The 17529-nt window shown below is 35.1% G+C and overlaps 1 protein-coding gene across 2 annotated transcripts in view; it reads left to right on the forward strand.

Moving 5' to 3' along the window:
* Window positions 1–17529, forward strand: part of LOC111511917 (peroxidase) — a 135175-nt gene that overhangs the window by 105403 nt on the left and 12243 nt on the right. For both annotated transcript variants that reach the window (XM_074172919.1, XM_074172920.1), the window contains 3 exons: window positions 6012–6188; window positions 8312–8508; window positions 13878–14073. In XM_074172919.1, coding sequence (XP_074029020.1) covers window positions 6012–6188; window positions 8312–8508; window positions 13878–14073 — 570 coding nt within the window. The remainder of the gene's footprint in view (window positions 1–6011; window positions 6189–8311; window positions 8509–13877; window positions 14074–17529) is intronic.

Below are 17529 nucleotides of genomic sequence, written 5' to 3' on the forward strand. Positions count from 1 at the left end.
ATGGAATCTTTCTCCATGTTCGTCACTCACAGCTCCACAGTTTTGTGGGAAGAAATTAAGATAAGAGTGAAGAAAATGAATTTTTAAGGACATGTTGCATCCAAGTTGGTGGTAAGCTTGAAGAAGCTCTTTAACCAATGCCGTGAAGTTATCATCTCTTTTGTTACCTAAAAACCCATGTACAACCCCCTTAAAGGCTTCCCAGGCTCTTTTTTCATTTCCTGTTAAAATCATGTCAAAAGCAGGATCATTTACGATTTCACGGATTTGAGGCCCAATAAAGATGCCTTCCTTGACTTCAGCATCACTCAACCTGGGAAACTTTGCTCTCAAGTACTTAAAAGCTTGTCCTTGCTGGTCCATTGCCTTCACAAAGTTTTTCATTAGTCCCAACTTAATATGTAATGGGGGAAGGAGAACATCCTTAGGATCTACAAGAGGCTCGTAAACTACATTTTTCTCATTAGGGTTTAGGTCTCGTGTAGGCCAGTTCATTTTTTTATAGTGAGATTTTCTATCCCGACTGTTCCAGAGACACAAAAAACAACAGTACTTGGTGAACCCTAATTACATTCCTAGGAGTATAGCAATGACTTTCAGATCACCACAGATGTGCCACTTGTGTTGTTCATATTTGATTGATTGGAGAAGTGTTTTCATATTTATGTACGTTTCCTTCATGTGAACTGCATGACCTATAGGAATAGAGGGTAGCTGATTTCCATTATGCAGAAGTACAGCTTTTAAGCTTAGTTTTGAAGAGTCTATAAACAGTCTCCATTCAGATGGAGTGTGATCCAAATTCAAGCAGTCCATCAAACCATTAACATCAGAACAAACTACGAGGTTTTCTTTTTTCTCAAAAAAAGGAAGCAAATCTTTTTGACGCTGTCTGTACTGAGATATTTTCACATCATGTTTTAGAAGATTCCACTGTTGTAGTCTTGACCCTAACAGCTCAGCCTTTTCCTTAGACAAGCGAAGATCTCTTATAAGGTCACTCAACTCTGCTTGACTAATTCTGTGCGGATCACTAGACCTATCGCTTACCTCAAAATCAGGGTCATAGGATGTAGAAGGATGGGTTGCTCCTTCTAAACAGTCTTCATCACCTTCCTCTAAAATTTCATAGTTTTGGGGTGGAGAAGGGACTGGCAAATTGTCTGAGTGTGGTACAGGCCGAAGAGCAGATGGGAGATTAGGGTATTTAACCGTTCCTCTTTTCTTCATAGATAAACCTTGCTTAATGGGAGGAGTTAAGCAGAAATAACAGTCGTCTGTATGATTGGTGGGCTCACGCCAAACCATAGGTACTGCAAAAGCCATTGCCCGGTTTTTATTTTTCAGCCACTTTCGCAATATGACGGAACAAGAATTACAACATATATGAGGAGCCCATGATTTATCTTGGTCCCCAACTTCCACACCAAAATAATGTTCATAGGCTGTCTTAACGATAGGTGTCATTTTACGTTTTTGAGCCTTAAATGTTATTTCACCACATATATAGCAAAAGCTATCGACAGAATTCACACACTTTCGAAGCATTTCAGATCAGCACTTAAATTAATTTAAAAATCAACTTCACACGATAATTTCAATAGCAACCACGTGCGTACAATTGACAAACTCACATAGGTTATGTTTACTACTTAAGAACAGCTGATGAGAGGGGTGTTATGTAAACAAACATGTGTACCAACTGTTGGTGATGAAATATTTCATTTGTTGAAAACTCAATATACATATATATATAATATAATGATACTATATCTTGAAAACAAGAGCTAATATATAATTTTTATGGTCACTTTCGGTTTTAACACGTGGAAATACATTAAAATCATCTAATTTCAACCCCGAAACATAAACTTTGTTGTGTTGTGAAATTAACGTTTGTTTCGGTGTTGCAATTAGTATGAAGATTCATTTTGTTTCGGTTGGCAAACTGTTTCCTCAATATTTCAATATTGGCACGCACATTTCTTATGAAAAATGGCGTGCCGTGAATTTTGCCGAAATTTTGATATGTTGTAGTTCTTGATGTGCTGATTAGAAGTATCCACAGCCAAATCTCAAAAGTATATAGTTTTCGAGATGTGAACCTTTGAAAATAGATTTTTTCCATTTTTTTGCGGCATTTGCTCATCAATCGGAGAGCTCTCACTTCTGGTTGGGATAGAATATGGATGTTCGGCACCCAGAGCTAATTTTACAAATGGTCTTCCTCAGTTATATTAGATGCCGCCATTGAAAATTTTTCTTTTCATACACTGCTCCGCACTATTTCGATGAATCTGAGAAGTATGGTGCTGTAACAATTTCCTCAGAGAGGCTCAAAATGGATGATAGCATCTCACAGCCAAACGAATCCGTGAAAATGTCTGCATCTCTGATACCTGAGAGTACTCTCCAGATAGAATGAAGGGGTTCAGATATTGGAAGCGAACTATTTCGCCCCCTAGTATGTTTTACCGTAAAAATGGGTTGCTCCATCGCGAATAGTGGGTAGTATATATCACTTTGGTCAACCCCATTCAGCTGGTAGGTACATTTGCAGCATTTCCATCAGTCCTGATAGTTTCATCATTCTACCTCAATTATTACGGAAGATACAGGGGGTGTTTCCATGAGAAGTGAGACAAATTTGGATTTTTCAAGACTGAATTTTTTTCAGGAGAAGAGTGTATTCGTAGTGAGTTGGTAGTTGGGTTGGGGTTGGGGTTGGATTATTCCATCGCGAGTGGCTGGCAGTGTATATCACTTCGGCCAACCCAATTCAGGTGGTATATGCATTTTGAGCATTTCTATCAGTCCTGAGAGTTTGATCATTTTACCTTGATCATTAAGGAAGATATAGGGGTGTCTCCATGAGAAGTGAGACACACTGTATATTCGCAAACAGTGACAAACGGCATTGAATATTGATGAGGGTTTGTCTGAAAGAAATCAAATGAAGCTTGAAACTTTTGTTTTTTTTGTATGTGAATGATCTTCTCAACTACATATAGGAGGAAATGTTATTCATGTATGCAGATGACATAACATTCGTGTTCAAGGGATGTTCTGTAGACAAAACAGTATCTAAAGCTAAAACTATCTTTAAATAGTTTTCTTATAGTACTCGTCCAATAATCTCTGGAAAAATATAACTAATACAGAAGAGAAAAATGTCAATGACCATAGTTTGAAATGCAGTCAACAAACACACTTTGTTTTTAGGAACTACTTTTGATTCAGAAATTCAATGGACTGAGCAAATCGACACAGTTTGTCGTAGGCTCAATAAAACATACTCGCTAGGCTTTCCATGATACTCGATCTTGAGTTTGATGAGTCATTCAAACATTAAAAAAAAGTTTTGACTTCCACAAGTATGTATTTATTTATCCAACATTCTTGTATATATAAATACACAAAAATGAAATGAAGTTTGGAATGCATTCCGATGTCAACCAAAGTTTAGTCATATGTACTATAAAAAATCACCGGAAGCCTGCCTAATCAACTGAAAACGCTATTAATTGAAGAACTGAAAGCAGTGTTTTAAAATTACTTTTATAAAAATGTTTTTATCATTTGAGCCAGCAATAAGTTACGATCGTGAACATTGTAATTGATGACATGAAAGGAAGAAAATGTATCTATCTATCTGTTGGTTGTATAATTGGATATCAATACATTTCGTCTCAATCATGTCACTGGAATAGTTAAGTTAACCTTTCAGAATCTTGGAACAGTATTTCGTAGTGAACAGTTGTACACCACTCGGCTTCATGAAACAAATTGGACCTTCTTTGGAATATTGCTCACATTAAGAGAGCTCCCCTCTCAAACATATCCTGACGCTACTAGATTCTATTCAAATTCATCCTCCCGAATGAAGATCAAGATGCCTATTTTATTCCTGCAGATACTTTATATGGAAATGTTTAAAAGATTCTTTCCAGAGCATTACATAATAATAATAATAATAATGTGTCAATTCTGTCAATCTAGGATACATATAGATTTTTTAACAATTGGTACATTAATGATCCTAGGGCTAACGTCAAAGTCGAAGTCCAAATCAATCATTCAAAATTACTGATTTGTTCTACCACTTAACCTCACTCAAGCTTAACATTATGGATAATGCCTATAATACAGAATTTGAAAAAAAACAATAATAGGGACTCTTAACAACTTAGGGATCTGAAATGTATCATTTGGTTTATTGCTTCCACAAAACATTCTTATAGTAGTACTCAAAACTAATCATATTAATTTTTTTAATTTCGTTTGGATTACCGTTGTACACGTAGCCAATTTGGTAACTGAAGGACCGTTTAAAGAATTCATGATTCATGAATTGGTGGTGTTAATATACCTTCAAATCGAATATTGATAGTATAAACATCGGTTCGAAAAGAATTTTTTTCATATAAGTAAATCGGAATCTTCGTTATGATTATTCTATGAAATAAACACGCTGCATGCAACCGCCTACGCATTGCCATATTTAACCAACCCGTTTCAACCAATTTATTGGAAATACTTTCTCGCCTTAGAACCACATGAATGAGACGTAAACATGAATTCTGAATCTTTTGGATTTTTTGCTCATATGCTTTCGTTAAGCAGGGACCGTACACATAACATTATTTTTGTTGCTTTTGTAAGAGAATTTCTATTTCCATAAATAATCTTAAGAGTTCCATAAGCCTTTTGAATAAGTTTTTTTCACGTGTGTTTCGAATCTTAAATTACTTTCGAGAATAAGCCCCAGACTTCTCGCTTTATCTACAATGGACAGGTCCTTGTCAAGTATTTTCATTTTGTCTTCAATCTTTTGGCCCAAATATCAAAACATTTCGCTTTTTTGTGTTGTTAACTAGACAATGATCAGTTGCAGTTTCAACAAAATTATTGATGTCTTTATAAACTTGTGCACAAGCCTTATCAACGTCTTCAGGTTTCAAAGAGATATAGATCTGTGTGTCTGCGTATAAATGAGAAGAACAATGTCCAAGGGAGTTAACGAGCTGGCTGGTATAAATAGAAAAGACTAGTGGACCTAGGATTGAACTTTGTGGCACTCCCGACTTATTGGCTGCTACTGTCATACTCTGATATCTTCCCCTCAAATAATTATTGAAGAATTCAACACTATTTGTAGATATTCCTATATGATGCAGAATTGACATTAGTACGTCATAGTTCATAGTGTCAAATGCCCTACTAAAATCAAGAAGTATCAGGGCTGTACATAAACTTTTATCTGAAGCTGAAAGAATATTATCGACTAAATGTAGCAAGGCGGTAGTGCAAGTATGTCCTCTTCTATATTCAGATTGTGTCTTCGGTAAAATTGATTTTTCATTCAGGTCTTTCGTCAGCTGATGATTAACAATTTTGACATCGTGGGTAAAATGCTTATTGCATGAAGGTCTTTCAGTTCTTGAGGATTAGTAGTTTTTGGTAGTGGTAATATTAGAGCCTTCTTCCAATTTGAAGGAAAAAAATTATTGGTGAGACAGTAATTGATGATATGGGTGAAAAAAAAAGAATTACTGGACAGCATTGAAGAATCATTTTGATATTCAAACCATCATATCCAATTGCATTGGTTTTTATTTGACAAAGAGTTTGGGATACCAAAGACTGGTCTACTGAAGATGTTAGAAGTACACATCTCAAGAAGGTTTTCCAAATGAATCTGCAGCGCACATGTAGAGTTCCTTTTAGATCACTTTGAGGATTCTTCTGCATTACTTGTGGATCTTCATGAAAAACTAATTAATACAGTTAATTGTATGATTTTCACTATGAAAGGTTTTACAAAAACCACGACACGTGTTTCGCTTTCTCTAGCGTAAACATAGTTTACGTTTGAGAATTCGTGAAAATTCGTTTTATTTAATCTAATTAATGTTCTTAGTCAAATAGTATCAATACCAATTATGACAATAAGGAATGTAATTTTTAGCTTGCAACATATCAATGGAATTAATACTTATTTTTATTTCCAGGAATCAGCACTCCCACCATCGCCAAAAGTGGAAACGATTTACCTCTGGCACGATCGGTCAGCTTACTTCTTTATCCAGATATTCAAGCAGAAGACCATATTTGGACACTCAACGCTATGCAGTACGGTCAAATTATCACGCATGATATGAGTATGATAGCTGGAAGTACCCAAGCACGTAAGTATATTCCCTAACTGCTATGTAAGAGATATACTTCACTCCAGGAAATAACAGCAGAATTTTAAACTAGATTCGTGAAGATCAACCCCCCAAAAAAATTGAATTTATCTTTTTTATTTGATGTTGAAGGTGCAATACTAGCCTTTCTTCTCAATATTTACGGAACTAGCAATAGAACATAAATAGCTCATTATTTTTTTCTACAATAGTTTCAATTGTTTCAATAAAATACAACATTGAATTCATATTGAAGTATATTCCATAACAATGTTTTCCTCCACAAATTCAACATACCTACTAGAGGCGATGTTTTCATGTGATTTCTCCAACAGAACTAATCAGCGATATTACGTTAGACAAATGTTTTTTTCAAGTAACTCAACAGAAAAGTTGGAAAAGTGAATTGTTATGGAGTAATGCTGTATTACGAAATGGAAGTTATATTATTTTTTAATGATGACTCATACATATCACTTTTGTGATAACTATAAAGGAAAACAGTTGAAACTGTACACATTCATACACATAAGAAAATGCACTTCACAGTTAAGGTATTCTCAAAATCTAAATTTTACTTTTTGAACTCTAACTGTGCCAACATACTCAAGTTCATATATGACAGTTCCTAATATATATAAATAGATAAGTACTTTTTGATTACTCCCATATTGATTTCAATTTAAGAGCCACCGGTAGACAGCTGTTTCAGCCAAGAAAGTACTTGATAAAAATAGCTGCGTAAACGCAAGCGAAACATAAGTTGAACCACCTATTGGTGTGACACCCAAGTCAACTTGCCAAGTTTTTATGTCAGTGTTGGTGGTTTGACCAATCAACCGACAACTGCGGTAGCAGAAATTTGGGAAGCTAACCTGAAATGCCATCGAAAAACGAATCCACATGTTTCTAGAAATGATATGAAATCTAGAAAGCTTAATGCAGCCAAGCTGCTGGAAAATAATTCAATAAAAATCAAAAAATAAATAGATAAGTACTTTTTGATCACTCCCATATTGATTTCAATTTAAGAGCCACCGGTAGACAGCTGTTTCAGCCTATTGGGCATCGTCAGTACCGGGCAGGCGGTCCTCGATTGAAGACAAAATGAGAAAAACCAAGAAAGTACTTGATAAAAATAGCTGCGTAAACGCAAGCGAAACATAAGTGTAACCACCTATTGGTGTGACACCCAAGTTAACTTGCCAAGTTGACTTGGCATAAGTGCTTCCACTTATGTTTCGCTTGCGTTTACGCAGCTATTTTTATCAAGTACTTTCTTGATTTTTCTCATTTTGTCTTCAATCGAGGACCGCCTGCCCGGTACTGACGATGCCCATAAGGCTGAAACAGCTGTCTACCGGTGGCTCTTAAATTGAAATGAATATGGGAGTGATCAAAAAGTACTTATCTATTTAGTTTTTGATTTTCATGGAATTATTTTCCAGCAGCTTGACTGCATTGACCTTTCTAGATTTCATATCATTTTTAGAAACATGTGGATTCGTTTTCCGATGGCATTTCAGGTTAGCTTCCCAAATTTCTACCGCAGTTGTCGGTTGATTGGTCAAACCACCAACACTGACATAAAAACTTGGCAAGTTGACTTGAGTGTCACACCAATAGGTGGTTCCATTTATATTTCGCTTGCATTTACGCAGATATTTTTATGTGTTCAGAAAATCAGAAAAAAATTTCGAGTAATTCTCTCATTTTAATATCACCACAAAACTCAGAAAAAATTTGAAATTGATATATTTCTTTGGTTTATCATGAAAAATCACAATGATTTATGAAACTGAAAAGTGATCTACTAAAAACATTGAAATTTCAATTATTCTACAAATTCGACTGTGAGAGTTGTGAAAAATTATAATTCAGTTTAGACAAACAATGTAGTTATCAGGTTTCACGGGCAACAACATTCAGATATTTATTACTTTGTAGAAGAACGGCATTAATGGAGAGCCCTCCTGGCATGGATCGTCATTGCCAGCCTCGATATTATGTCAATTTTGTAAAATAAAAAAATTGGTGAAGTGATAATATTCGTATAACATCGTCTAAACCTCTATAGAGATGAGAATGGTCAGATTTCGCACATATCATGTATTTCTTTTCAGAACCCCATCAAACTCAATGCTGTTCGCCACAAGGTCAACTTCTGCAGTTTGCCAACATTCCAGAACATTGTTTTCCCCTTGTCTTACCAGATCATGATCCTGCTCACTCTCAGACCAATGCAAGATGTATGAACTTTGTAAGAACTATTACCAATCGGGATCGCAATTGTGTTGGAGGTTCACAACCCGCAGAACAGGTGATTTTTTTCTAATTCCTACTCAGATAAGCGATGTAAGTTCAAGTTTTCACTGATTTTTGGGATGTTGTACGATGTAGGAATAGCCTTCTCTGGAAAGGAGACCGATGATAAAACAAAAAATTGCATATTGCAATCAATCCTCACGCGCAGAGTTTTGATACCCCCCACATGTCAGTATCTTCAAAAAAATCTCTAACTCCATTGCATAACTCCTCTTTGCATAGACAAAGAGGAGTTACAACGAAATAATGCTTACCAGTGTATGGAGATGGGAAGTTTCAAACTGTTTTTGGATGATGAATCATATACGCTCGATGTAAAAATTTCATAGAAAATATTTATTGATTTACCAATTTATATTTTGTCCCCATCAAAGAAGTCCCCCTCAGATATAGTAAGTACACTTGTTCCAGCGTTTTTATCAACTATCGAAGCAGTTCTGATATACACTTTTTTGTATGTCCTTGAGATCTTTTTTTTTTTCAAGGACAAAACACAAGCACTACAGGAAGCTCTAAGAGCGGTGCCTGAGTGCTCGAAGACACAGGGAGAATATTTTTTTTTAAGTGATAAATATGAAATGTGCCTCTTTCCACCTCAGAGTTGCAGAAGGCTAGTGTGAATTCAATTCACTTTATTTACCAAGTATCAGTAAGGCAACTTTCTTTTTTCAAACAGAACACTGGGTGCGTTATGAATTCATGAAAAGTTATTGACCAAATTGAAAACAATGTGTTCAAACCTGAGCCAACACTGGTTCAGAAAAATATATTGACTTATGCAGTCCTACAAAGAACAGTTCGAAGTTCTGTATTATTTTTATGTCAAAAACTCATTTAAAATGTGAGAAAGTGCTTTGACAGTAATTTGTTAACTTATAATGTGATGAATGAATACCCTGTAATCAAAAGTTCAATTTTACAGAACCTCAAGTTCAGTTCAATTTCGATTTGACTACGGTATAGTATCATAGAAAGGAGTTGATCAAACTTATGTAAAAAACTCTGATATATTACGAAAGTGGTTTAGAAAAATCATGGTCAATGAAAACATTCACTTCGAATAAATTATTTTGAGACAATGAGAAATTGATACTAGGCAATGGACTTGTTTCATACTATGGAAAATGATAGTGATTTGCTTATAGACTGATCAAGCCTAATCTGTCCCAAGATCACTTTATATTTGCAGAAACAAAACAATTCGAAAAGCAAGAATTTAAATCAGCCGCGTGTCTGTTAACCAATAAAATTGATCGTGTCTTAGAGCGGAGTTGCCAAGTGTATTGGTTTTTGATATCCAATCACAGATCTGATGATCCAATTTGACAGAAGCCATTTCTGTTGTTATTGTTGTCAACTCGGTGTGAAAACAACTGTTACAATTAAATAATTAAAGAACGTTTTTTTTGTGACAGGTAGGTCTCGGCGGGTGCCTATTTTGCTGCATATACCGTGTCATTAGTTTACATTCCGAAAAATATTTTTTCAGGTTATTTTTGGATTGAATTTTACCATTACTACCTTGGCCGAGCTGAAATAAAAATTAAATCAAAACTTTCCATCCTTCGATAAAATACAAAGTCTGAAATCAATATCATATAAATAAAAGGGACCTACTGAATATACCACCTACCGTTTCAATTATTCATTCTTCATTTCGGTACCAAAGTATTGCAAATTTTTCAAGTAAAATTCATCGATCACTTCAAAATCGACTCTTGTTAAATTGTCGGAGTCAGCTTTAACAAAACTAGGCTCAACATTCATTTTGAAATTATTTTAACAAAAATACTAAATTATGTGTAGAAACCATTGACGTTAGAAAGAGCACATTTTCGCATACACTACAGTGGGCGCTGGCTGACTGGATGACAATATGGCTAATATACCAGTAACGTTGAATTTCGTATTTTTGGTGGGTGGCATGAATGCATAATTGGTTTATTTTATTGGGGTTCATGAACATTCGAAACCATTTGAAACTACAGCTCGTTAAATTCTATTTAGAATCATATCTAGATATAACTTCTACTATATCAGTTACCAATGCATATATTATTGTCCATTTTTATGCTTAACTAGTACTATGTTGCTGTATCGCTGCTGTTTCAATGTTTTAACAGAATCAGAATCAACGAACTTAAGCGTGCACAGCGTAATAGAACAGTGCTTTCAAAAAATTGTTCTACAGCGCCATCTAGTGGCGTTACAGGAAAATTGATAGCCCAAAGACCTTCTCTATGAAAAATTACTCATACATGTCAAGTTTCATCACGATCGGTTGAGCGATGTAGAAGTTTATCACTTACCAACCAACCAACAAACATCCATTTTTATATATGTAGATTCGTGGATTCGAGCGATCTTATTATTGTATATTTATTTGTTTGCTGGCTTCATTCTTAACAAAAATTTCTCATTCTTTCTCAGGAAAATGGAGTACCCATATCACAATTTATTGGTTTATTCCGCATTAAAAATGTATGTCATATCGGATCCATTCTGCTTGTTTTTGCAACATTGAGTTTCAACTTTTTCTTAGCTGACAGCTCGCGTAGGAACAATTCGTTTTTTCATAGATTTCAGTTTGTGTGTGTTTTGAAAGTGTTTTAGAGATTAATTTGAATATTAATATGGTGCATTCTTGTGCTGATTTTAATTGTACGGAAAGGCAGAACAGAAAGCGCATTGGTTTATCCCAAAGGATAAAATGATGAGAAAAAAATGGGTGAAACTATTGAAAAGAAAGAACTACAATCCTTCTACTCTTCCAAGACTTTATAGAAATCATTTAAAAAGTGACTATAAATGAAAAGGGGACGAAAATATTGAATTTGATGACACAGTTTTTCATTTCAACTTCAAGTATTCCCCACAGAAAATATTATCTGGAGTTAATACTGTTGCTGAAAGTATGATACATTTTACTTCATTAAATTTTATCATATGATTAATGGTATTACCTCAGAAGCTTTTGATGGATCAGTTCTAGTACCTACAATCAATTCTGTCTATACTTGACCTTATTCAACCTTTCTCTCAAGTTTTGGAAGATTCAACAGATTACCCAAGCGAGCCTATAATGCTTGAATTTAGTATCAATATTAGCAAGAGGTATGTATGTAGGAATCTTTCTTTTTTTTTTAAATAAATTGCAGTTGTACAGATTATGGATTGTAGAATAAATTGAATATTTGAAATGATTCTTTAATCCAGTTTGCTATATTTTTTGATTTTCATAACTTTATATTATTAAATAATGCATAAAATCCTAGTTTAGGTGTATATTTTGTGATCTTTTGACTTTGTGTACTGATTATAGATATAGAACTTATTTCCAAACATAAGTTTTCGTGTACATTTTATTCCATGTGGAAAATTTTTCATTAATTGAAACGTTAACGGGTTCACATACACTTCCATAATTGAATTGATAATTATAGGCTTCGTAAATTTTACGATTTGGCAATGTTGAATATTTCTATTATTCCTATTGGTCAATCGAACAAGAAGCGGGAATAGGGCCGTGACGTCACTGCCCTATCACATTTCATTTTTAATAATTAATTATGGGAAAACTACGATACTTAGAGAGCTGAAACAAAGTGCTTTGGATTTTCAATTTGAAATTTCTATCAAGTAAACTATAACCAAAAATCATGATACAAGCCCATTGTTTTGTTTTAATATAATTACGTTTGAGAGACACCCTACATTTTGTTTTATAAGAGAGAGGACATTGTTAGATCAAGATCTTCAGATTATGTGGTGCTGCAGGTTTTTCCGGGTTTTCCTGCAGCTGAAAAAGCAAATGCGCCACTGGAATCAATGAAGTCGCCCCGAAGCGCCAATTAATTTTTACTTGTTGTTTTTATTTTATTTTTATCGTTGTTTTATTAATAAAAAAATCATTACGTTTATATTTCCTCTCAAAGATAGAACCAAATATAATAAAATTATTGTAACACACCAAATAATTACCAAATAAAAAAAAATATCCACAGCCATACCGTCATGTCTAGTACATGCGGTCTCAGTCTATATCTATCGCCATAACACGGCACTTCTACGGTGTTGACGAGACACCGGTGTTGCCTTATGCTTCAGAGGATATCAAATTCTTTCAATTCATTATTTACCCTCAGAGTAATACAATCGAGTAAGCCCTAAAGTCATCCCAACCATCACAGAAGGAACACAGGATGAAAAATCTAGATTTTTTTTTCGAATTCCTCAGGCTCTATTCGGACTACTTTTTGAAGATAATTGTTATTTGAGTTTTTGAGACATTCGGTTTCTCATACTCTAGATTTTATGATTTATTGAATCTATTATTTTTGTGTTTCACTTCCTGGAATTTCAAGTGCACTAATTCTTTTGACGCATCGGAAATATAACTCATTTCATATATTTTTGAATTTGTTTCAAGAAATCATTCATGTATGAATCATGGTTACTGATGTATTTAAATTCTGGTCAATCTCCAACGCAAGTATAGGATTCAATTTCTCTATGTAATTTGCTATAAAAAATCTATATTTCAAACTTACTGTTACGATATATTTCAAAGGAAGGATCCTCAATACTCAAAAAGTGATATATTCAACAGAATATATTCCTTCAGCGTTTATTTGCTTCAGACACGTGATTTACTCAAAATGTAATGTGAAAATGTTCAAATCATATAATTATGTAAATATTATGTGCGTATGAATTAATAATTATAATATCATTACATGAGTCACATTATTATTTTCAAATGACACATGTTAACGTCGTGAGTCATGAAGCTGTTACGAAAACGAAAAACAAAAAGTATTGATAACGGCACATTGAATTAAGAATATATAATTTCTTTTATAGCCTTTCAAAAACAAGCTATTTCCTGCAATTTGATTAATTAACATTATCAAGTTTCATGTTGTGTTATTTATCGACTGTCAAATTCCAAATTCAAATCATTATAAATTTTTCAAAAAGCGTTTCTGATCTTCTCCGTTTCATCAACAATCATTGTCTTGGACGCGTCAGTTTTGAAATTATGGTTTACTATGTTTGAAACAGATTCCGCAAATTGTTACACAAACACAATGAAATGGTAATGGAGAGAATAACATGCAGGCTGGTCTATTTGAAATGAATGTTGGCCAAGGATTGATTTCAATTCACCCTGGTCAACTCCTTAAATTCGGTATTGTTATCATGACCAGTTTCTGAAAAATCACGTTTGGAATTGAGTCATGTATAAAATACATTGTAATGGAAAAATTGAAGAGTTTTCTTGGTGCAAAGCACTCGTGAAACATTTTTTTTTCGCATGTGTGAAATTTTATGTCACTTTTGAATTGTAATGAATTGTTTCAGTTAACAGCGGTTAACCATTTCCTGGACTTGTCAATTGTATATGGTAACAACGATCTAATCAACCAACAAGTAAGGCAGTTTCAAGGAGGTCGCCTCAGAGTTGATATAAGAGGAGGAAAGCAATGGCCACCTAGATCTTTGAATGCATCTGGCATATGTACTATTCAAAATCCCCGAGAGGCTTGTTATCTGGCAGGTAAAATCTCTAATAACGTTCTAGGTCAAAAAAAACTTATATGAAGTATTTTCGCATATCATAAAGCATGTTATCAATTGTAGGGTTTTACATTGTCTAGTTATTGTAAAGATTATTTTCTTAAAACCGATAAAATAATGAAAATATTGAAGGCTAGGCCACAAAAACAAAGAATTACAGCAATAAAATGCTTTTTCTCGATAGCGATAAATCTGACAGCCATAAAATTAAAATAGTGGAAGAATAGCGCTTTGCTAAACTCCGCCACCCAAAATAAAGATCATTTATTATTATTACTGTGTAGGTATCATTATTCCTGAATTTAAATTAAACCAATGGAATGAAATATCCGAAAATATGATTGTGGCTGAATATCAAATCTAGGACAACTCAAATGAACATTTAAATCAAATTAAACTCACCAATACTATGAACAAATATATATATATATATATATATATATATATATATATATATATATATATATATTCGAGTTTGTTCCTCGATTTATATTGTTCAAAAATAACAATAGTTTGGTTTTAACAGAATGGACATTTATCTGAGAAATGTCCATGAACAGTGACTAACAGTTTGTATGGTGAGTGGTCTTTTAAGTCAAATGGTAAGAGTACGGCTCTGCCGAACTCTAAAAATCTGATTCGGTCCCCAGCGGAGCAGGTAGAAAGTCTCTGCAGATGACGATTCAAATGACCTGTAAGAAGGCCTATTACACATCGTAGTTCATCCCTACTGTAGTCCAACAACTGTTTGGTATCAAGCTTCGAAGGGTGAATAAACGCCTTGGAGTGAGCCAATCCTGGAAAATTCTGCCAGAAGTCCATTAATCTTTCTGCCATCCAGGTATTCAATCTTTGTTTGGCAAAGCCTAAAGCGATCCCAATGACATGTTCTGGTTCAATGAAGCTGCTGGCATCACCCTCCTTTGCAAGGGAGTTGGCAGCCTCATTGCCTTTCACGCCAGCATGGCCAGGAATCCAGACCAAAGATAATCTGTTAAGTCTCCATATTGGAGAGAGTTGTTTTGGGCAATTTGCTACCAATTAAGATGTTGCTCGATAGGAGCCAAGATCTTCTAACGCCGTTTGACTGTCCGAAAATATTTTTATTATTTTTACTTTTGTATGAGGTTGTATTCTTCCAATCTCTCCGCACACGATAGCATAAATTTCCGCTTAAAATACAGTCGCATAGTTTCCTAGGCAGGTTGATATGTCCGTCCTGGGTTTGCGACTAAAAACACCTGCACTGGAACCGGAAGGTGTTTTTGATCCATGTGTGAACCAACTATCTGCTCTTAATATTTCCTTCTTCCGGAGGATCCAGTCCTCTCTACTCGGGAACAGTACTTTATAAGGCAGTTCGTAGTTGACAGTTGGAGGCATGAAGTCAGAGGTCATTTCCAGAATGCTGTGATTTTCAGTGTCAAACAACAGTCTATTGCACTCTGCATTAAATTGATTTGTGCAATTAGCAATGTGCACAAGTCTATATGCAGTCCACCTAGCCCCTCTCTCCAGAAAAATATGGAGAGGAAGTAGATCTAGAAGGATCTCCATGGCCGCTGACGGTGTGGTACTGATGGAACCACTGATGGCCAGACAAGCCTGTCTCTGTATGCTGAATAGTAGTAATTTTAGTAGCAATTTCAGTTTGAAAAAAATATGCGGCTCTGAGGCCTCATGTCAAGGTACGATGAATTCTAACAATGATTTGCTATCGTTGGAAAATACGAGTTAATATTTCATGTACTCTGTTCATATATTCAAATTTTGTGTCTTCATTGACTGTTCTTTCAAACAAATGTTCTTGTTGAAATTTCCCGTTATTCCGGAAACACAATTCAATCGATTTTATAATTGATATTTTTTTATCATATCGATGCATTCAGATGAGAATATTTCAGGAAATAATCTTCACGAATAACCTTCTATCAAAAAAATTTCTCAGATAAATGTCCATTCTGTTAAATCCAAACTTTGTTATTTTTGAACAATATAAATCCAGAAACATGTGATAGATAAAACCACTCGTCCCACGAACTCGTGGTTTCATAAAGTTGGTTGCTCTTATTTCCCATACATCGGCTCATCCTCGTGCTACCACAGGACGAAATAATCTCTGCAGTTTTTATGTGGTCCTTTTGCTGAATTGTGGTCACTCGTTCAGTGTCAAAAAATAAACCAAGTTCATCAGCCGCTCCGGTATCTTCCTCAAAGAGAAATTATTCAGTTTTTTCTCGTGGTTGCGGACTATGCAGAGAAGGGATCCGAATTCCTGATGACTTCACTTGCATTATCCTTTACCGTTCTGTCGTTTAGATACTTTAACCTTGAAAACATGCGACCTCCTTGCTGTCACAGAAAATATAATCATGAAACGGATGATTTGGAATTCAAACTCTTATAGATAAGCATACTTTTAGGTATTCACGTCGAGTTGACACAGTTTCTCCAGAGGAATATAGTATGATCAAAACCGCAAACATATTTGTAGCAGCAGTTTTGTACACACCAATAGTTCCATCTACTGTGCTGATATTTGCTACGGGGAGAGTTCTGTAAAGAGGTTATCTCGTGTGAGTGGTGTTGTTCCACCACGAGGTGATTATACGCTTCTCACAAATACAGATGGTGAAAGGTCTACGAGCTATACATCCTCTCCGTAATCTCCAAATTGTCCTGTTTTGAAATGGACCGTTGCAAATCATTGCACATCTGTCTATCGAATTCCATATTTCAGGGAGTAATTCTTAGGAATCGACAAATCTCTTATTTTGAAGATGATGGGTAGTTTTTTTCTCTAAAAATTGTTCAGCCAATGAGGAACCAACAAAGTTCTTGGAATCCACAAAGGTTTCCGAACGCCCATCGGAGCTTTCGGATTGTGCGGCGGTTTATCCGCAACGTGCGTGGGCTCTTGGAATAAGCGAGAAGGTATTTTGTTCAACTTTAGATTTGCTCCACTAGTGTTTTTTTGCAGACAGTAACATTCGTATCCTTCCAAGGTATTGCTTTTTGGTAGTCTTGAACGGTAAGGCCAAGTTTCCGCCCTTTCTATACGGAAAACGAGTGAACAACGGTATACACGGCGGTGTTGATTTTCTAGGTGTCAGCATCTTCTTTAGGAACATTATTGTGGAGCGTTTTTGTTCTGTTTGAACAGGCTGGAGAGGAGACTCATAGTCCATACGCGAATATAGGATACATAATTTTGGTCGAAAAAGGCAGCATGCTCTGGATTTGTCCCACGCCAGATATCATGCATTCTTTCTATATACCCCCTACACACAGGCAAATAATCGGATCGGGCATAATTACCTTGTCGTTGATCCCTATTCCGAAGGGGTTGGTTGTGTTGTAATAACCCAAGTATGAGATCTATCAGGGAGTTAGATACTTGTGATGCACTGTTTGGAACCTTTGGTGTAGTACAGAA

The sequence above is a fragment of the Leptinotarsa decemlineata genome, unplaced genomic scaffold, assembly GCF_025532065.1.
Source record: "Leptinotarsa decemlineata unplaced genomic scaffold, Ldec_3_MD MMD2_tig00000199_RagTag_RagTag, whole genome shotgun sequence".
NCBI classification, from domain to species: domain Eukaryota; kingdom Metazoa; phylum Arthropoda; class Insecta; order Coleoptera; family Chrysomelidae; genus Leptinotarsa; species Leptinotarsa decemlineata.